The following is a 22,353-nucleotide window of genomic DNA, read 5'->3' on the forward strand; positions in this document are numbered from 1 at the left end:
GATCTACAGGGAAAAAAAGGGTTCTCTTTCAAAAACAAGCTTATATGTCCAAGAGCGTAGCTGCCTAAAGTGGAGGATGCTGTGACATATTGTGGCTCGGGCAGCACTACAAAGAGTCGCCTAACAGCCGCCCGGCTGGCTGCACGCCCTCGGCCGACTTTTTACACTCTGTTGACGAATGGTTGTGTTTCTCTCTGGAGGGCGTGTGGTCAGAGGATACACAGCGACGAGATCCACGCGGGCGCAACGGGGGACAGCGACTGACATATCCACATGGCGTACAGAGGAAAACCTACACATATGCATCGGAAGAGTGAATCAATGCTCGTACCCACACATGCAAAGATAGCGATGCACACAGGAAGGAAGAAAAGGACACACAGACATAGATGTTCAGGGTTCGGCTCATTCCTCTGGCATCAGGGGGTGTTGGCAGATAAGAGCCTGTGCAGTTTCCGTATGAACATAGCTCTGATAACTGTAGTTCACCATGAGGCATTGTCCAAAGCTTTTTAATCACGTCTTTCTGTCTCTGTTTCACACTCACCGACAGTGGCGTCATTAGGCCTAAGGCTTCAGCTCAAAATGTTTAATACACAGGGTTTCCACACATTTTCATTGACAAATGCATTGAAAGATCATTACAGTGATGCATCGAAAGATCAACACAAAGTCTGAAAATCCAACAATACTTTCTGTTTTTCCAGTTTCAGGCTGTGATATATGATGTCATTTTGGTGATTATTATTTTGGCTTGCCCTTGGGTTTGGAAGGTGTATTTTCTTTAAAAATCACCATAAAATTTAAAAGGAAAACAAAATGGCCAAGTTTCTTAGAAAGAAAATGGCCAAAAAGTTTTAAGGAATAAAAAAGCAACAACTTTTGAAGATTCAATTCAAAATTAAAGTAAAAAAAAAAGTTTTTCCGGGTAAATAATGTGCCAGAGTGCATAACAAAGCATCAAAATAGAGCTTTATCAAAAAGGAAGGACTGGCTGGACCCCCCCTTACAGAGGTCCTGCCTAAGCCCCCAGTGTCTTAAAATCCTAGAAACGCCCCTGCTCAAGGATAGTCACTGGAGACAGAAATAACTAAATTATCTTTGCAACAAGAGTAAAGCGTTAATTACAGTCCAACAAGAAAACACCCAATGAAACCATCAGCCTCCGACTGATTTGCTGTTAATGGAAGTTAACACCAAACCTCTGCTATGCTCTAAAAATAAAAACTGTTTCTTGACTTTTTTTCTTAAATGTAGTCTTGCTCCTGCTGCAAAGTGCAATGTCATAATTAATTGAGTACATTCGCCCCCAAGTCCCAAACACCTGGTGGCTCAGCACCAGCGAAAAAACACACAGCGATGTGATCCGTCAAGCACCCACTTCAAAGCCACAGAGTCTGTTTACTGTTTTATTAACAGTCCGAGCAGCTCTCCCAATGGAGAGACAAATGTGCTGCATTTCTTTATAAATGTTTAGGGCGTGACGAATAAAGAATAAAGAATTAAGTCCAGCTATAGCTGACAATTAATGTGCATACAAAAATTTGAAAATAAAAGCAAATTAAGAGTTTTATGCATCTTGGATACTTATTCCATTTTTTATTATCCATAGCTTTTATCTACAGTGGAAGTATTTCTAGCTGTGAGTTTACCACGAAAGGGAAGTATTTTTTAGCAGGACATTGGCAGCATTTCCAGCAGCAGTTGTGCAGGTATTTTTTCACACACATTTGTAGCATTTCAAGTGGTGAATGTGTCACTAACGGCATGTTTGTTTAAGTTCAGTCATATTTTCCTTACTATAACCGAGTGTTTTTTTGTTCCAAACATAACCACACGTTTACCACAGCACTGCTGAAACTTACAGAAACACATAATTTCAACATATCTGCTACAGACTATTGTACAAAAGTTACATTATTTGTGGTTTGCAGAAAAGTATTACACCAACTTTTACTTTGGTGATTGGGTTGCCTTTTTCCCAACTTTCGTGAAAAGCTGAAAATAAAAACTAGATGGAGGATGGTACAAAAATGAACCTTTTTAGAGTCACAGCTTCCTGTGGATTGTGAACCTGTTATTGCAGCTATACTTTTCTCACGTTTCCCAAAACTAACTTTCACACTTTCAAAGGTGTAAACACAGCAAACAAAACCAACTCAGTCAAACTTCAGTGGACAATCTTCAACTCCGTTCTTTTTCTGATTTTCCATGTAACTCAACATAATTTCCAGGTATGCCAATCGTAAAGTGTGTTTATCATAAAATATCTGCTTTTGTGCACTTGTGTCCTTAATTTCTTGTTTGTTTCTGCACAATGTGCGAAATCTCTGTTTTTAATGTGAAAATACTTAAGCATGTGGTATTTTAAAGTGGCATTCAGTTTTTGGTTATGTCGTCTGAATTTGCTTCAGAAAAACTGACAAAAAAATGCCTGATGGCTTGCTGGAAGATTTGTGGTAACCCAGTCACAGTTGAATGCCAATTAGCAGGATTTTTCTATAACAAAGGAGGACTTTGCAATCACACAGTTTGAGTTTTCAAAGCAACACGGGACATGTAAAAGAGATAGTGGCCAAATCACCTGCATTCAGATTTCAAGAGCAGCATCAGTCAAAAAAAAAAAACTCTTACTCCTCTAGTTGCTCTCAGCCACACCTCATCTCTTATCCATTCACACATCTTTCAACATTTTAAGAAGCGACTGCATCCTGGTTACAATCCAATCAAGTTAATATCCCCCTCACCTAAAGCCAATCACTAATCACCACCCCTTTTATCAATCCACTTAGCTGCACCTGCAGCGTGCAGCTTCCAGCTCCTCATGCCAACATCCAACCACCAGCTCCTCCATCATCGCCAGCATCGAGATTCCACACAGTCAGAATGACGGCGGCCAAGCTCGAGGTGGTAGATTGCTCATCTCTGAGTTCATCTCCATAATTAGACATGAAACAACAATTCTTCACTATATTCAATATTAGTCACTCTTTTCACAGTAATTTGTGCAACCTTTGTGTTTGAGATGGTGGCGACGCATCTTTATTTTGACAAAGATCTTGCACACCATGATGTCCTATTGACATGTGAGTGGGAACAAACACTTGCATACACTTTATAGAATTTTTGATCACTAATAGCGCTATGGAACAATGGTTTTTCGAATTTGCACATGATTTGTTCTTGAACATGCACACATGTGAACTGGAGACCTGCACAGGTTCAGTTTTATCAGCCCGAACTCGTAAAAGGCCGCCGCTTTGACAGTGCATAAGATCTGGCATAAGATTGCAACACCAAAAGCCATCGTTGTCATGGTACGTCGCAGGATGGCGTCAGGTAAGAACGTGGCCGAACTGAACAGGTAATGCTATTATCATACGCTGTGTCTGCATGAAATTCAGCACAATGGCATTAGGCTGAAAAGCTGCTGCTAACGACTCAATATGAGGAGCACTTAGGTCCCTAAAGGCTGGGCGGGACAGCGGGTCCAAAAACCCCGGACTTCCATGCAGGACTCCAGTGTTTGCTTCCCGTATAATTGTTATGTTTTTTTTCTGCACCTCACCATGTGCCCTTTTTGCCCCAATCCGAACCATCCCTGGTAGCATGTGCTTTTGTTGCCTAAACATAACATGCATGGTATAATGTATGGTATAGAACATAACTTGACAAATGTTAACATGAATATAACTTTCACACTTTAACACGTTTTTAAACATGATTTCTGCCTCAGTCACGTAACACTCGAGTGTTTAAACCTTTGAACCCTGTGCAAAATGGTTCAATTTTTTTAAAAAACAAACAAAAAAAAGGTCAAAGAGCAATTTGGAAAGATTTTTTACACAAATTGCAAAAAAATGGTAAAATTAGAAAACTAGTTTAAAAAGCTAGGGGAAATTCTAGATCTAAAACGATCATCATTACCTGTTTAAAATTATGTTGCAGAATTATTTTGATTTTTAAAGACTTTTCCCCTTGTTTTCCCCTTTTTTTCTAATTTTCAGGTAATTTTCTGGCTAATTTGGGGGTATATATTTCTAAATTGCTCAATGCCTTCTTCTATGTTTTTGAAAGAAATCAAGCCAATTTACACAGGTGTCAAATGGTTCAACTCTCCTCATTAGGTGTGAAATATGCTTTCCACCAGGTAAATACAGATAAAATACAAATTAAAACACATCACAGCTCTTTCTTTATCTCCTCATTGTCTTTTCTTCTACGCTGTTCTCTATTTTTATTCACAGGAGAGTCACACCTTCTGCTCAGGTTTGAAATCTACTTATTTAGCAACTTTACCTTCGAGCAGAGTCACTTAGTGCTCTCAGGTAATCACGCCAAACTGCAGCATTTGTCACACTGACTTTTTTCTATTAGAGAGTATGTGATAAATGTAGAAAATGTGTGCAATGTGAGTGGAAAGCATAAAATATTACTAAATAAGGCCAATTTTTCATTTTCTCCTTCATCACATTTCATTAACACATAGAGACTCTGCATGGGGTATGAACAAAACGGGGAAATATTTCAAGATTCTGAAGCATTTGCCATCCAGTCCTTTGCATCAAATATTTAATATGCAAAAGATTCAGTCAGGAAATCACTTTTGGGGCGAAAAATGCTTCATCTCTTATCAGGACTTGTTTTAATTGTGTGCTATCAGTCATCGTGTGGGAGTATGAGTCACTTTTTGTGAACATCTCGTTTTCCAAAACACCTCGTTTTCGCCGATGAGATCTTTGTAACGCCGTCGAGTGCTTTTCTAAGCATCATTTTGGACCACTCATCCACTCTAGAGCAAGATCGATGCTACACACAGCTATGGTAATGATTTTCAGTGATGAATTTGTAGCCTTGATCTTCGCGGTTCTGATAGTGCACACCGCCTTAGAATCGCCTACAAGCTCAGTTTCACTTTATGTGTGGTTATTTTGAAGGCCTGTGGACAGAGAGTTTTTATGTGGGTCTCCTCTGATGCAGTGGGTTCATAGTGTTTGTTGTATGTAAGAGAAATAGCCGTGTGTTGAATATGAGTCTTTAGATGTTGTGATTTTATTAATTGCCTTGAGGGTTGATTCAAAATTTCCAATAAAAGCAGACTTTCAGTGTTGCTGTGCTTCATTTATTTAATTTTTGTTTTGGTTTGGTCATAAACTACTATTACTGCTAATAATAATAATAATTTTTATTATAGTACATTTTATTCACAGCGCTTTTCAAGGTATTCAAAGACACTTGAAAAAAAAGGACACAAACAGCGATATCCTTGGTGAAAGTCCGCAGTTTATAAATAACATTTTGTTTTTAAATTCATAATAATAAATCATAAATCTAGCTTGTACCCTTTGAGCAGTGTATATCAATAAATAGCAGAATCAAAATAAGTAGATAAAAGTAATAAATAAGCAGATAAAAGACAAATTAAAATCTATAAAGTGCATTGTTGCAGGGATATGAAGAACCCATACATTTGAGTAAACAACCCAACAATAACGTAAAAATTAAACTGAAGCTGGGTCAAATACATCTAACAGTAAGGAGAAAGTGGCATGCACCTGTGCTGTATTGTAGGGATGGACAAATACTTCTAAACAAGCTACTCATTTGTTATTGATTTCTTGAAAACAAACAAAAACAGAAATAATAAAAGCAGAATGTGAGTGGCTGCATCACTTCCAAAGGTTTTTTAAGTACTTTTGTATCATGTTTGTGCCAAAGCAGCTCTGATATTTAGCCAGCCCGTGTCACATAACTGTGGACAGCAATATGACATCAGAGCAGCTGCGCACAGCCGCACACTTCTGCATCAAGCATCAGACAATGTCAGAAAAAGCTACTTTTTTTACTTTGCAGATGGAAATACAGCAAGATGCACTAATTGTGAAAAGAAAAAGCAACGCAGCAACAACATGAGTATCCTCTTTCAACATTACGAACAGTAACAGTCTTTTTTTCTCTAAAAATGATAGTTATTTTGAAAAAATCACATACCCGTTCAAGAAAATTATCTGCATTATTATTGTTTGAATTGTAACAGGTATCATACACACAGGCGGATTGGGAGACAATGGGCCCCTGGGCAGAGATCTGCCAAAGGCCCCACCGCCACGACACAGACTTTGTTCTCAGTATGCATCGTCTGTGGTTTCGTGTCTCTTTGACATAATTTTGTGTCTTTTGAGTCAATTTTGTTTGTCTCTTTGAAGTAATTTTGCGTCTCAGAGGAAATTTAATGTGCCTTGGGGTAATTTTATGTCTCTTTGGGGTAATTGTATATCTCTTTCGGGTGATATGTGTCTGAGGTTTTTTTTGTCTCATATAAGTATTTTAGTGTCTCTGACATAATTTAATGTCTTTTTGAGGTAATTTTGTGTTTCTTTGGGGTAATTTTATTTCTCTTTTGGGGGTAATTTTTGTCTCTGAGATGATTTTATATCTTTTTGAGGTCATTTTCTGTCTCATGTAAGTAATTTCATGTCTCTTTGGGGTAATTTCTATCTCTGTGCTCATTTTGTGTCTTTTTGACTTCATTTTTTGTCCCATAAGTAATGTAGTGTCTCTTAGAGATAATTTTGTGTCTCTATGAGGGAATTTGTATCTCTTTGAGGTAATTTTTTACCTCCTTGAGTGAATTCTGCATCTCTTGTAAGTCATTTTGTGTTGTTTTTGTGGTTGTTCTCCCTTTTTTGTAGTTCTTTTGTGTCTCTTTGCTGTTCCTTTGCATCTCTCTGTGGTCATTTTGAGTCTCCTCCTTGTTGCTACATGTTAATCTGAGTGATCATCTATGATCATATCAAAGTTAAAATTAGGGCATCGCCCACATCTACTATATTGTGACGAACTGCAACACAATCATATTCAAAGTGTATATTTAATTCTTTATGACTCATACTATCATACTCTCTGAACAAAACATATTTATTATTCTGAGGGAAGTTGTGTCTCACTCCCCTATGATGAAATATTCCATTTTAATTTGTGATGATAAAAACTGCCTCACAACATTCATACACAATTCTGAGTCATAAACACACAAGCTCCCTCTAATCAACCATTATTGTATGTGCTACTATTATTTTGTACTACAATGTGTCTTTTGAGCAAAACTAAAAGATGAATATGAAAACATCCATAGTGTACATGCAGCATAAATGAGTCCACTCTGTATCTGCTGTACTCGCACTCCTTTTCAGGGAGTTTAATTTGACGATAGAGGGCGCTAGTTAGCAAGGATAAAGCCACTGTTGGAATTTCAGACAGCCGTCTGAGAAAGATGCAGCTGCTGAGACTGGCTGCCTCCTTTCCTCTCCCTCTCCCACCTCCTCCCCCTACCTCCTCCCCGCTCCTCTCCCCTGCCGCTATCCCACTCTGCCCCTCACTCCTTCACTCACTCATTCACTGTATAATCTCCGCGCCGCACTGTCCCTACATTAAAAACGCGAGAGCATCCCCAATTCTAACTAAGAGGAGGAGTCCTCACGCACGCGCATTAAAGCACAAGTTTCTGCCTTTATGTTTTGCGCTTTGCATAGCAAATAAATGTGAATCCACGCTGGCGAATGTGCTCATTTACGCACAAAAACACAGTGCACCATTGGGGAGGATTTAAGCACGATTGTGGCCAAATTTGTGACATGAATGTTTGCGCATCGCAAGTGCTTGCATTTGGACACACGCTAATCCTGCACAGGGAGTTGCGCAGTGGCCACAAGAAACCGCTTTACGCATAAAATTCACAGCCGCTGTCTCACATTTCTGGAGTAGACTGAAAAAACGACAGACACCGCAAGCTGCGCCGCGCCGGAGAGCCACCGACGACCACACGCATTCATATTAGTAACCACAGGGAAACCACGGCACTGCGCACACAGACAGCAACGTCCCGGCTCGTCTGTCCTGCAGCGGCTTGTGTCACACGTTTGGAACATGTTAAAACCCTAACTTGGGTCAATAAGAGTGCGTAAAAGTTGCGTTCCACAAGGAATATCATGCCAGGATTTCGCTACAGAATGAAATTATGCGTAATTTAATATAAAATGCCTTAAAATTGTGTGTTTTTAAATGGGATATCTCGCCGCATCGCCCACATATGAAGCATCAGTAAAGTGCCGAGCCACGTCTAGAGAAAGCCCCGCTCTAAAAACCATCATTATTTCGGCATCTCCCTCCTCTTGTCCCCCTCTTTTTCGTCAAATATTATCTGCTGGCGTCTGGACCCGGCGATCAAGACCAAGTCCGACCCTGTTTACGTGCGCGCTGCTGCTGCTGAGGGGGGAGGTGGAGAGAGAGAGAGAGAGAGAGAGAGAGGGAGGAGAGAGAGAGAGAGAGAGAGTGAGAGAGCGAGAGAGGGAGACTGCAATATCATTTGTGAATCCCTCTCACAGTGCTGCAGATAGGGGCTGCCAACACATGCGGCGCGTCTGCAGGTGAAGGAACAAGCCTGAATGTGCTGGACACACTAAGGAATTCGAAAAGAAAAAACTGCGGATATACATTTTTTTCTTCTTTGCATTGTGGAGTTGCAACACAAAAAAAGGAGAGAGAGGACTGCTGGCTGCACTTGCAAGGAAGAAGAGCAGCCGGACAGGTAATTTGCTTCATATTCGCATCCTTCAAGATCGCAGAGTTGACAGGCTCCGCGCTCCGAGTTTTGGAAAAACTGCGCGGGTATTTAAATGATCCTCTGTGGACATATCGTGCGGACAGAGGGATATTGCAGCCTCACCCAGAAAAAAGAGGAGATTCTAACCTCAAACTGTGAGTAGGATATGGACTGAATCACTTTCTGGTAACATAATGCTCGGACTATAGTGGGGTTTTTTTGGCTTTTACGCGCATGATTTTCACATATTTGCGGGAGCGCACGGAGCCTCTGTGGTGAGTTTTTGATATCATTGCGGCTTCTCTCGTTTTTTAAAAAAATAAAATAAGGGAAAGAGCAACTAACATCCAGTGCTGGGGGAGGAAAAGCACAGAGAAGCCCGTGCACTTGCTGCTTTGCACTGCAGCAGGAGCGATGTAGGAAGTCGTCCGAGGATGAAGTCTCACGCATCGGGCTGCAGAGGGAAATGAAATATCTTTTTTCAGTACCGATTAATTGGTGATTACTGATCTTTTTTTTTTTGACATTTTTCCACATCTAAGTGTTTTTTTTTTCCACGAGGGAACAATGAGGACTACTGGTGCAGTGGACTATTTGTACTATTGCATGCTCATCCTGCAGCTCGTGCATCAGCCCGCCGCCAAGCAAGTGCTCCGGTACCGTTTGGCCGAGGAGGGACCCGCCGATGTCAGAGTCGGGAACGTGGCCGGCGACCTGGGGATCGTGGCCGGTTCCGGCGAGGTGACATTCACGCTGGAATCGGGCTCTGATTTCTTCAAAATAGACAACATCACAGGTGAGCTCACCACCAACGAGAGGCGCATAGACCGCGAGAAACTACAGCAGTGCCAAATGATCTTTGACGAGAATGAGTGTTTTATAGATTTCGAAGTGTCAGTGATTGGACCAGCCCAGAGCTGGGTCGACCTTTTTGAGGGGAAAGTCATCATATTAGACATAAATGATAACACTCCATCTTTCCCATCCCCTGTCCTGACACTGTCTGTGGAGGAGAACAGACCCATTGGAACCCTTTATCTGCTGCCCACAGCCACAGACAGAGATTTTGGCCGAAATGGAATAGAGAGATATGAGCTTATCCAGGACAATGGGGAGAACTCAAGGCGCTTGGGCTCCTCCGGGGATTCATTCTCGGGGAAGAGGAGATTTGAGGAGGGGGCGAGCAGGAGCAGCGTCTTTGAACTGCAAGTTGCTGACACCACTGATGGCGAGAAGCAGCCTCAACTCATTATTAAAGGGGCCCTTGATAGGGAACAGAGAGACTCCTATGAGCTCACGCTGCGAGTCAGGGACGGAGGAGATCCCCCTCGCTCCTCGCAGGCCATTCTGAGGGTGATGATCACTGATGTGAATGACAACAACCCTCGGTTTGAGAAGAGTGTGTATGAAGCTGACCTACCGGAAAACAGCTCCCCCGGTGCCCCCATACTGCAGCTCAAGGCGGCTGATGCAGACGTGGGGGTGAACGGTCAGATTGAGTATGTGTTCGGGGCAGCCACAGAGTCAGTGAGGAGGCTGCTGAGGTTGGATGAGAACACAGGGTGGCTGAGTGTCTTGCACCGCATCGACCGTGAAGAAGTGAGCCAACTGAGGTTCACGGTAATGGCCCGTGACCGAGGCCAGCCGCCCAAAATGGACAAGGCCACTGTGGTGCTGAACATCAAGGATGAGAACGACAACGTCCCTGCTATAGAGATACGCAAAATCGGGCGCATTTTCTTGAAAGATGGCATCGCCAACGTGGCTGAGGATGTGGTGGTGGACACACCCATTGCGTTGGTTCAAGTGTCAGACCGAGATCAGGGGGAGAACGGCATTGTGACCTGCACAGTGGTCGGGGATGTTCCCTTTCAGCTCAAGCCGGCGAGTGAAATGGAGGGTGAGCAGAATAAAAAGAAATACTTCCTGCACACGTCTGCTCCGCTGGACTACGAGGCCACACAGGAGTACAATGTCGTCATAGTGGCTGTGGACTCTGGAAGCCCCAGCCTTGCAAGTAATAACTCTCTTATCGTCAAAGTGGGTGACACAAACGACAACCCTCCTATCTTCAGCCAGAATGTAGTCGAGGTGTCGTTCCCGGAAAACAATGCCCCTGGCGAGAGGGTGACAACAGTGGCGGCCATCGACGCAGATAGTGGCAAGAATGCTGAGATCGCCTACTCCCTGGACTCATCGGTAAATGGGATTTTCTCTATTGACGCAGACAGTGGAGACATCCGAGTAAACACCATTCTGGATAGAGAGCAAACGGAGCGCTACGAATTCAAAGTGATAGCCAAAGATAAGGGCATAAACACTCTACAGGGCTCTGCAACAGTGGTCGTGCTCGTGGCGGATAAGAATGACAACGAGCCAAAGTTCATGCAGGATGTGTTCACCTTCTATGTCAAAGAGAACCTTGAACCAAACAGCCCAGTTGGCATGGTGACAGTCATAGACGCAGATAAAGGCCAAAATGCAGAGATGAGCCTTTTTATTGAGGAAGAAGAGGATATTTTTTCGATAGAAAATGACACAGGGACTATTTTCTCCACTTTGTCGTTTGACAGAGAGCAGAAAACGACCTACACATTCAGAGTCAAAGCTGTGGACGGTGGTGACCCCCCCAGATCAGCCACAGCCACAGTTTCCCTCTTTGTCATGGATGAAAATGACAATGCACCCACGGTCACTTTCCCGATAAACAGTTCCTACACGCTGCTTCCTCCCTCCAGCAACATCAGAACAGTAGTAAGGACTGTCATAGCAACCGATACAGACACTGGCATCAATGCTGACTTGAACTACAGCATCATTGGGGGAAACCCGTTCAAGCTGTTTGAGATTGATGGGGGCACTGGGGTCATCTCACTGGTGGGGAAGCTGGAGCAGAAGCACTACGGCCTCCACAGACTTGTAGTGCAAGTAAACGACAGTGGCCAGCCTTCACAGAGCACCACCACGCTGGTGCACGTGTACGTCAACGAGACTCTATCCAACTCAACAGTTGTGGAGGCCCAGGTGGCGAAGAGTTTGAGTACGTCTCTAAACACGAACATCGCAGGTGACCCCAACTATGATCTGAGCAAACAGCGGCTGAGCATTGTAATTGGAGTCGTTTCGGGCATCATGACAGTTATACTTATTATTTTAGTCGTGGTCATGGCACGCTACTGTCGCCCCAAGAACAAGAATGGCTATGAAGCTGGCAAAAAGGACCACGAGGACTTCTTCACGCCACAGCAGCACGACAAATCCAAGAAGCCCAAGAAAGACAAGAAGAAACAAAAGTCCAAACAGCCGCTCTACAGCAGCATCGTCACCGTTGAGGCCTCCAAACCCAACGGGCAGCGCTACGACGGCGTCAACGAGAAGCTGTCGGACAGCCCCGGCATGGGCCGCTACCGTTCGGTCAACGGAGGGCCGGGGAGCCCAGATCTGGCCCGACACTACAAGTCCAGCTCCCCGCTCCCTACCGTGCAGCTTCACCCACAGTCTCCGACGGCTGGGAAAAAGCACCAGGCAGTTCAGGACCTGCCCCCTGCCAACACCTTCGTTGGCACCGGAGATAACATTTCCCTTGGATCTGACCACTGCTCTGAATACAGCAGTCAAACTATCAACAAGTACAACAAACAGGTAAGAAGACACGTGTCCATGTTCTTTTTTTTTCCCCTTCCACCACTCTTAAATGTCTTCTGTTTCTTCCTCTTAGTGTTCTCTCTACCATAATGCTTTCTGACAGGGCGAGTCTCAGTAGTCTTGTTGCCTTTATGGTGCTAATGTGTGTCAAGTTAGTGGTATTGATCTGTTTTGGTTTGGAGTGCCATTCACATGTAATATTGAAAAGGAAGGTTTACATTTGCTAACGAACGGGGTATTGATACCACTCGCCCTTCCAACTTCTTTTTCCCCTTTTATCACGGCATGTGTCGCCTTTTTTTGGTTTTCCAACCTTGTGTCGGGAGTGTTGCAGACAGCTCACATAAGGGTTTGGTTTGCAGTTATTTTATCCCAGAGGGGTGCATGCCAGGGGCCGGTTACACTCCTCCTTGTCGAGCTCTCACCCTTCCCCTCTCAGCCTGTGACAAAGCAGCCTTGTCTTTGAGAGAATAAGACAGAAAAGGTGCACAAACATGGCTTTGTGAGTCAGTTTTACAGTCTTTTGAGTACGAACATCTGGCCAGGAGGTCATATTAACGTCCTCCTGCATCAATTCATTGACCTCACAGTGAAATTGGACGTTTTTATACGGCCTTCCGTATTGTGCCTCTGCTTCTTTTTTATCTGTTTCCTCATATATCTACCTGCTTTTCTCCCAGCTCCCTTCTTGTTTTCCCAGTAACTCTAACATTTGCAGAGCTGGAGGAAAAAAAAAGGGTGTAGGTGGCATGATGTGATATTCAAATGTGCGCTTTTATCAGTCGAGTCTTTATATTTTTTTGGCTGTTTTTCTGCTGTGATGTGCAACAACAGCGAGAAACAAAGACATAATGAAGTCAGCTGATTTGCAGGGAAAAAAGACCAGTATTGTTTTATGTGTTTTCTATGGCAGTCTAATGAATTATTGATCTTTCTTTTACTTGGTGTCAGCACTACTCCTTTCGAGTTCTCGAGTTTTCTCTCAGCTGGGTTGTTGTTTCCAAATTTTTCTTTTCCTTTAGATATCTCGTTGTTATTTATTCTATACCAACCTGGCCCTGCATCCATGCATGTCTTGCATCCCTCCGTTTTTCCAGCCAACATCATGCAATGATTCTCTCCGCCTTGCCTTTTTTCTCGCAGTGGTTTCTTTTTAAATCTCCACTCTCATCTCTCTATATCCCCTCTCTCCTCCCTCTTGCTATTACTCCTCTCAAATCATTTCACTCCCCCCTTTTACTTCTATCCCTTCTCTTCCCCCTGCTCTGTCTCTAACAGCTTCTAATATGGTGTGTTCACTGAGCTGCTTCCCAGAGTGTGAGGAGTGCTGTTGCTTTCGGATGTCTCCTGCATAATTAAAAGGGCACTCTATTTGCTGCTGCGGCAGCAGCATGTATTGTGTGTCACCATGCTCCACTTATATAATTATTTATTTACTCTCTGCATTAATGCTGCGGTAACTTTTATGGACTGTGCGGTTGTTAGGAGGCAAAAACCGTAATGCACAAAGAGGATTTTCTTGTGATTTCTGGGTATTCTGGATATTTAAATTGCACAAGTTAAACTGGTCTACTGGGCAGTACCATGCATGTTTATTGTGCCTGTTTGGTGTTTAATATACAATAGCTAGCAGGTATTTAAATTGCCTTTTTATACCCCACAGGCTTAATAAATACTCACTGTTGATACATTCTGGGTGAACAGAGCGTAATTTAATGGTTGCACAAGAGAGCTAATTGAAGAGAAGGTGTGTGTGTTCATGTGCTCCAATTATGGCTTTAAACAGCCACCTCAGTATTAGATTAAGTAGCGGAGCGGTCATGCTCTCCCTTTTAGGGAGCTGGAAATATTCAGTGAGTGGCACTACAGCTTAAAGACATAATAAAACACTCAAGGACATGAGTGTTTCTCAGTTAAGGGAACAATTTGAGCAAGGTTTAGATTAGTGGTGGAAATGATGTCGTCAAAGAATACACTTAACTTTACATTTTCACTGTGTTTTCTTAGCTTTATTTTCTTGAGTTGTGTTTGTGCTGAAGAATTTATATGTAACTAATCATGTTTGGCCACATACAGGGCCGAACCTAGCATATTCAATTCCCCGGGTAAGCCTATCTTGGTGCCCCACCCAAACAAGTAATCATTGTTATTATCTAATATATTTTTTTTAATTTATCACTAACGCAAACAAATTTGCAAATTCAATCTTATTCCGTTTCATACTGCACCCTGGATGGCTTTTATATTTTCACTTTCTCCGACTCTAATGCTCTCCCCACTCGTCTCTAACATTTCCCATATGTTGGAAGTTTTTAGTTACTTGCCAAAGTCAGTCTGTTGTTTTTTCCCCTCCGTGGATTAGTGGTAGAAAACATTGTCATCAATGAATACCATTAACTTCACTTTTTATTATATTTTCTTAGTTTTACTTTCTTGAAATGTGTTCATATTGCAGGATTTATATGTAAATTTAATGTTCTCTTTTATTACATTTGGCTACAAACAGGACCATAACAAGTAAATTTGGTGCCCTGGGCAAGCTTCCCCTGGTGCCCCCCCAACAAATTTTTCTTTGTTTTAATTTAGTCTTCGCCTTGTTTTATACTCATTTTCACTTACTTTAATGCTCTCCACATACACTTTCTGCCACAAAATTTCCTTGATGTTTGAATTTTTTGTATGTCAGTTTTTGTGCCCCCTTTTGGGTGGCCTGAGTCACCTTTATAAAGATCTGCCCCTGGCCACAAACGAGCTTGATTTATTACAAGTGATGATGTGTGTGTGCACTCCTTCGCCCTTCTTTTTTACCACTCCCTCTCTTTTTGTCCGTCTGTGGGAAGAGATAGAGACAAGCACAAGAAAGACGGCCCTGTTAGCCGCGCAGAGAATGGCCCCCACTGTTTCACGAGGGACTCGGGTGGAAAGATAGAGAGAGAGACGGGGAGGGAGCAGGGAGAATAGTGCTGACCATTGACTGTAATCCCCGAGGTATCGGGTTCCGTCTTTCTCTCTCTCCTCGCCTACCTAATCTCACAATAACTGCACAGGCAACCTGCTCGGGCAGGTAACCAGGCAACTGAGGGAGTTTATCGGCGAGGCGAGCCTTTTTCTTTTTAGCCCATCAGACAGTTAAACAGTCATTAAGCTGATCTAACTGTGAGGGAGAAGCCAGCGTGTCACCCAGCATCTGCTGAGGGCTCGAACAGGAGGGGCAACAGACTTGACATTTCATCTCTTCCTGTTACCGCATTGATTGTGACACATTTTATTCATATTTTTTGCAGTTTTTTTTGTGTCATGCACTAGTGGAAGAAGTATTCAGATCCTTTACTTAAGTAAAAATACTAATACCAACTTGTGAAGATACTCTATTACGAGTAAAAGTGATGCATTGAAAATGGCACTCAAGTAAAAGTAAGTTGACTCAGGAAAATGTTCATAAAGTATTAAAAGTAAAATGCAGAACAAAACACAGAAAAAATATAATAATCAAAAACATACCAAATCTCAAAATTATAAAAAAAATCAAAAAAGTCAAAATTCTAAAAAGTATTAAACCCTCCCCAAACTTATATAAAAAAATAAAAATAAAAAAAATGAAAACCACCCTCCAAACATTAAAATTAGAAATAAAATAAAATAAATATAGGGACATAAAATGTACAGTATTTCTTACTGAGAGCTAGCGGAGTGAAAGTATAAAGTGGAATGAAAAGAAAATACTCAAGTAAGTTCCTGTACTTAAGTAGTACTTAAGTACAGTACTTAGTAAATGTTGGTAGTTAAATTCCACCACTGGCGACATGTGGCGCTCTGTCTTTGTGCTCCTTACATACCCACGTCCAATCCCTTGTATGTGTAAGCTGATGAGTAGTGTGTGCACTTAACAGAACACTTAACTTTATTACTTTTGGCAGTAGCTTCTGTTCCATCCACTGCCAGAAAATAATGCTGTCCAGCCGTAATGTAGTGAGGAATGAAATCACTTAGCCATCGAATTAGCACAAGCCATCAGCCTTTGTTTTATCATTGCACTTCAAAGCGCCACTCGTGCCCAGGTGGATCACTTTTAATCAGCGGTGAGCCACAGCAGCTTGTATTCTGTGCTCTCGCAGCGCAGCCCCTCAGGGCAGGCAAAGCCTCGCTCCGCACACTTATACCAGGTTATTCTGCCTCAGGGCCGATGCAGCAAGCATAACTGGACATTGTCCTTAACCCAGCCCCCGGTGTTCACCCCCCGCGCTCCGGCCAGCTGTTCCTCCTGTGCCGTATTGTAGCTGCAACCTCTCCAGTGTGAGCTGAATACAGTCGAGGAGCGCCTGATTTGCATAGGGCAAATCCTCACCCCGCCGCCACGCAGGACAAACAACATAACCCTGCAAATGGAGGTCATCTGGATGGTGTTTGTAGCCAAAACATAGGATGTGATTGCCCTTCAGGCTCCAGGCAGATCAGGAAACCAATATGGAAATGCAGGGCTTTGCCTCTGGCCTCATTTGTTTTAACCTACGAAATGTAGCTGCCTAAACACCTACGAAAAGCCACAACTGACCTAATTGAAACTTGCAGTGATACAGCATTTCAGGTGTCCTCAGTTTTTTAGGAGCAGCGATTCATAGGATCATGGGCAACCTCTGCACAACATGCCGCTAAATCTTACATACTACACTTTTACAGTAGCAGAGGACTTTTATTTTGATGAGTTGCAAGAGTGTGACTCGAGTAAAGTGAATGATGGCAGCATGCAACCTTAGCATCAACGGAGGCAATCTGCTGTATGATGAAGCAAATATGCATGCTTGAATCAGGACCACATTTCAACAATAAATTGATACACAAAAACCGCAGAAAAATTTAGTTTCTGGTGCTCAAAATGTCTCAAGGAAGGACTCCTCTCAAGCATTTGCGTATGGATGAAGTTTCAGTCGGTTGCAGGCTGCTAGATGCCACTAATTCCTACACACTGTTTGCTGTTTCTGTCGAGGACCACTTTAGAAATAAGTGTTTTTAGTCATGTTTTTGAAGTGCCTTCCTCTGGGGGTTTGTATGCCCATCATACTCCTTTGAGTTGTTGTGCTTTTAAAATTCCTAATAAAAAATCAAGTCAATTTCCAGCATAAATTGGTGCATATTATTTCACTAGTATGCAGGAAATTAAGTGTTTGATGCTCAAGGAGGACCCCCAGTCACCCAGTCACCCCCCCTCCCCCCCTCCCCCCAACTGTTGGAAAAAACACCACTATGCCTTAGCAAAGGATTAAGCAATCATGCCACCATTGTCCGAACCTTTGTGTGTTTTTCTTTGGCAGTCATCACCACTTAACTCCCCCGATGGCGTGATTTTATCTGTGAAACTGTTGTGGCAGTCAGTCACTCATTGAGCTCAATTAGGTAATTACTTGATAAGAGGTTCCACAGGAGCTTTAACAATGTTTGGTCATCCCCCACCCTCCAGGGTCGCTGATACAGGTCAGCCTATTTTTATCAGAGAAAGCTGAGGAAGTAGAAACTGTTCTCTTTATTATCAGTAACTTTCTTGGACGGTCAACAGCAAAGTCATGTCGGCAATCTGCTGATTATCACGTTAGAAGAACAAAATATGCAAACAGTTTTTATAGCAACTTCACTGGATACCAGAAAGAGGTGCCAAAGGTGAAAAAAACACAATCTGGAAATCTTGCATTGAGTAAGAAATGAGATTAAGTGCAATGAGCTGGTTTGTTTATTACCACATTATTATTAGTGCTTGCCCTTTGCTGCGTACCGCCGACTGTGGCTAATTTTATCAAAATTGTTTTGGATCTATTACGGCTTAATTCAATCTATGGCTGCCTGGGCTTTTGTTGTTTATGTTCTGAAAGGAAAATGGAAGGCGTAAGAGTGCACAGTAATACTCATGAAATTGCAGCGGGCAGCATTTTCTGGTATAATTTGGTTTGGTGATTTGAATGCAGTCGCTCTAAGGCAATTACTAATCTAAGGATTAGACTTACCTGATACGCCGGCAGAAATGGTGGCGACTGAGAGGAAGTCAGGGGGAGAGATTGCTATAGCTGCTTTCTGCTATATTACTCTGCATAATATGTTAATATTGAGGTTTATATAGGGCAGTGATCCTCAACTGATGGGCTTTGGGCCAAAACTGGCCCCCAATAAAGTGCTGGGTTGCCCCCCAACCATTCTCTACATCACAATAAATATAAAGTGATTCACATTGGGATTTGTTGCACTTTTAACATACATAAGGTGCCAGAGTGCATAAAACAGCGTCAGAGATTGTTTATATATTAAAAAACAGCCAGTGGAGGATCCCTTGCACCCCCTGACAAAGGTCCTAGCTAAGCCCTAACTGTCCTAAAATCATTGAAATGTCCTGAATTCCCAGAATTATCCTTAAATCCTAAAAATGTCCTAAAATCCTAGAAATGTCCTAAAATCTGAGAAACGTCCTAAAATCCAAGAATGTCCTGAAATCCCTGAAATGTCCGAAAATTCTAGAAATGTGCTAAAGTCCTAGAAATGCTCAATAGCCCTGGAAACATGCTTAGATCCTAGAAGCATTATAAAATCTTGGAAAATGTCCCGAAATCCAAAATGCTCTACAATCCTAGAAGGTGCCTAAAATCCTAGAAACGCGCTAAAATCCTAAAGATGTCCTAAATTCTGAGAAATGACTTAAAATCTAACAAATGTCCTAAAATTCGACAAACTTCCTAAAATTCTAGGTATGTGCTTAAATCCTGCAGATGTCCCAAAATCCTACAAACATCCTAAAATTCTAGAAACATGTATGGGGCTGCTGCGACTGGCCCCCAGGCAGAGCAAGTTACCCTGCTGTGGGGAAAAGCATGAATCATGTTACTTCTTTGCTCCTCTGCATACAATAAATGAGCTCAGTTGTCTTCACGTGAACATTAATATTCGTGACTGAACTTTCTCACGATAAGATGCCAAAACACGGAAGAAATGGGGAGAAACACACAAGAAATTTAAGCCGCATGCCATCTTGATTGCTCTCCACGCCGCTGACTGTAAGTGGCAGTGTCGGTGATGCCACCTTCTCCCTCTCCGCCGCTTCTTTCAATTTCGACGTCGTCGAGAATTTCATTTCATACTCCGCAGCGATCTCATTTGATAGGGCTCACCAGGATGAAGCTGATTCATTTTTGCAGATTTGCCTTTTCTGTGGCACTATCAATCATCGCGCACTCACCACATTGCAGACTTGTTTTCCACGGCGATTCTTAGGAGGAGTTTGTACAGCAAATTGACTTTTACAAGGCTCCCAAGGTCTATGATATGCCACGCTAGCCTTGTTGTTTTCTCCGTAGCTGTCCTCTTGTATCGACTGCAGCAGCTAGAAGCGACTAAATGAGAACATCGCTTAGCTCTTCTGCCGTGCAGCCCTGGGGAATAGTTGTGCGCCAGATCACAACACGGATCAGACGTAAGGGTTGCTGTTTGTGAGACTAATAGGCAAAAGAATAGAGTTTTGTTTACCGTGACTCTGTAGCTCATCAAAATTGCAAAAATGTCTGGCAGTCAGTCTGGTAATGATGTTTTTTTTTGTTATTGTTTTACAGAAAAGGTCACCGGCCATTTGTTCGCTTGATGTTGATTCACACAGGTGGCAGAAGGCTGTTTACATGTTTTTCTCTTTCTGTTTTCATGCCTCTCTCCCTCTCCCTCTCTCTCTCACTGTGGAGGAAACATGGTGATGAATCACATGAATCACTCCCTGTCACTGTTGCTCACACGGGTCCCGGGTGTCAAGGGAACTGCCAGCGGGGTCCGTGGCCCTCCACATCAGGGGGCCGCCGATTTAAACCCCATCCAGCATCCAGCCGTGTCGTCACATGTGGCCTTCGTGGAAATGAGAAAAAGAGCCATGAAAGGCGGACACGCTGATCTATGATTTACCCCTCAGGTGCCACCTTTGGCTCCGGACGCCGACTGTAAAGCTGCTTAACGCAGAGCGAACTTGTTTATTTGGCGGAGCTGACAGGTGAAGAAAAAGACTGACATGTTATCTCGAGGATGGGGTTCACTATTGCAAGTGGACTAAACAAACCATTTAGTGAGGTCATATTGGACCTTCAGAAAGCCAGATCAACTTTTGTTTACCTTTTTTTGACACTATAGTCTGAACAAGTAATCGAGAATATAATCGACAGATTCATCAGTGATGAAAATAATTGTTAGTTGCACCAGTACTGTTCACATTTGACCAATTCTGGTACTAGAAGCAAACTTTATTCTATACTTTTGCTTCTCTGTATTAACAAAAAGGAATATTTAAACAAGCTTTCTCTGCCTCTGTGTGTGTGTGTGTGTGTGTGTGTGTGTGTGTGTGTGTGTATTGGGGTTGCAATAACTATGAGATTTTCATGATACTATTAACATCTTAGAAAAGGGTTCTATGCTGTTGAACAAATGTTTTATTCTGATTTAAGCTTGAAACTTTATTCATTTTCATGTGATTAAACACTAACTAATACATACTTTATATTATATTCCATTTCTGACTGTATGTATTTGCCTTTATCCTTCACACTGGACCTTTAAACCTAAAACTAAACGCACCACTTTTCAAGGCTGAAGAAAGTGATTCTGATCTGCACTATCTACACAGTTCTCCGCTTATTCTTGTTCTCCAACTATTTTTGGGGCTAAAAGTGCTACTTCTTTCCAAATCTAATTGATTGGAACAACTGTAAACAGTGTAAATCACAGGCATTTGTGCAGTGTTGGTAGCCTCTAGTTGCCTTCCCTCCATCTGCACCGATGCATGATGTCATATGCAAAGAAGCTATTGTTACCGTACTGACGTCTGCCCTTTTAGAGAACTAAGTTTGGTACCCACCCGAGTTGTCTCCTACATGGACGGAGGAAAGACGCTTTGATGTGTTGTCAGGGGAAAAGTTAACAAGTTCACTGTGTAATCGGAGCGTATTTAATGGGTACAACCTTCACCCGGGGTTCAGGTTCACATCGATTTTTTTCCAAGGCTCTGACAGACATGCACCTGTTCTCCCTCTCTTCCTTTCCCCCCTTTTGACTTTGACCTTCCATTTTTTTGTATTAAGAAAATGCTGAAATATTAAGATGTGCTGAGATCTCCCGACACATTAGGAATTGTCGGGGTTAAATAATGTATTCAAAAGCTTTTTTCAGTACAAAGGGTATAGCTTTTTTTATTAACAGGCTGCAGTCATACATATTTGCTAAGCAGAAGAGTATAATGGATATGACTAGACTGGCGGAGGAGGAGGGATAGGACAGCTTGACTGCTTCTATTAGCCCTGTTTTGGTGCGGCTCCCACCATGTGGCCCCCAAATGAGATTATATGTGTATGAAACAGGAGGTAGAGCACTCACCGACCATCCATCAAAGCCTGGGGGGACCTGTGTGAAAGTTTGTGCATGTGTACTCAGCGGGTACGCTCACTGTGCGGACGCATGTGTGCGAGGGTGTGATAAAGCGTGTGAGTGTACAGTACGAGTGTGTGTGTGTGTGTTTGTGTATCCTGTGAGGGCTGGAGAGAGGAGAGCAAACGGGGCCTCCACAGTTCAGCCTCTCCATCATCCCGCACGCCAGGCACACGCGCGGCGACATGCCTGAGAGGGTTTCAATATCCTGTGTGTGTGTGTGTTTGTGTGCCTGCACTGCTGTGTTTACCCAAGGAATGCAGTTCATTATATTTGTATGTGTGTCTGGTTATTACATATACACACACACACACACACACACGGAGGCAGATGGAGCCCGAAGGCTGGAGCAATACTTTATCTTCAACTGTTCAAAAACCCCACGACAAGCTCCAGTAGTCTGTGACTCTCGAGCACCCTCGAGCAAGGCACTCCTTCGCCGCAATTGAGTTATTTATCGGTCGCGTCTGTGACTGATTGTGTGTGTTTCAACCACCTGTATTAACCCTTTAAAACCTGAATCGACAACACTTTTCTTGTGCTGCATACATGCCTGTGAGAAGCATTTAAACTCCTGACATTGGTTTGATTTCTTTCAAAAACATGGGGAAAAAGGAAATTTGGCAAGAAATTGAAAATGAAATAAATTTCTAAAAGGAGAAGAAAGAGAGGTAGAG

The 22,353-nt window shown here is 42.7% G+C and overlaps 1 protein-coding gene across 6 annotated transcripts in view; it reads left to right on the forward strand.

The window, feature by feature from the left end:
- Positions 1–8,364: 8,364 nt before the first annotated feature.
- Positions 8,365–22,353, forward strand: part of pcdh7b (protocadherin 7b) — a 158,519-nt gene continuing 144,530 nt past the window's right edge. For 3 of the 6 annotated variants that reach the window (XM_042512089.2, XM_042512090.2, XM_088073737.1), the window contains exon 1: positions 8,366–12,244. In XM_042512089.2, coding sequence (XP_042368023.1) covers positions 9,170–12,244 — 3,075 coding nt within the window. In that variant the 5' untranslated portion in view covers positions 8,366–9,169. Of the gene's footprint in view, positions 12,245–22,353 lie in introns of all 6 variants that reach the window. The other 3 variants (XM_042512087.2, XM_042512088.2, XM_042512091.2) reach the window with 2 other exon arrangements.

The sequence above is a fragment of the Plectropomus leopardus genome, chromosome 23 (assembly GCF_026936395.1).
Source record: "Plectropomus leopardus strain MGB_pleo_1.0 chromosome 23, ASM2693639v1, whole genome shotgun sequence".
Classification (NCBI taxonomy): domain Eukaryota; kingdom Metazoa; phylum Chordata; class Actinopteri; order Perciformes; family Serranidae; genus Plectropomus; species Plectropomus leopardus.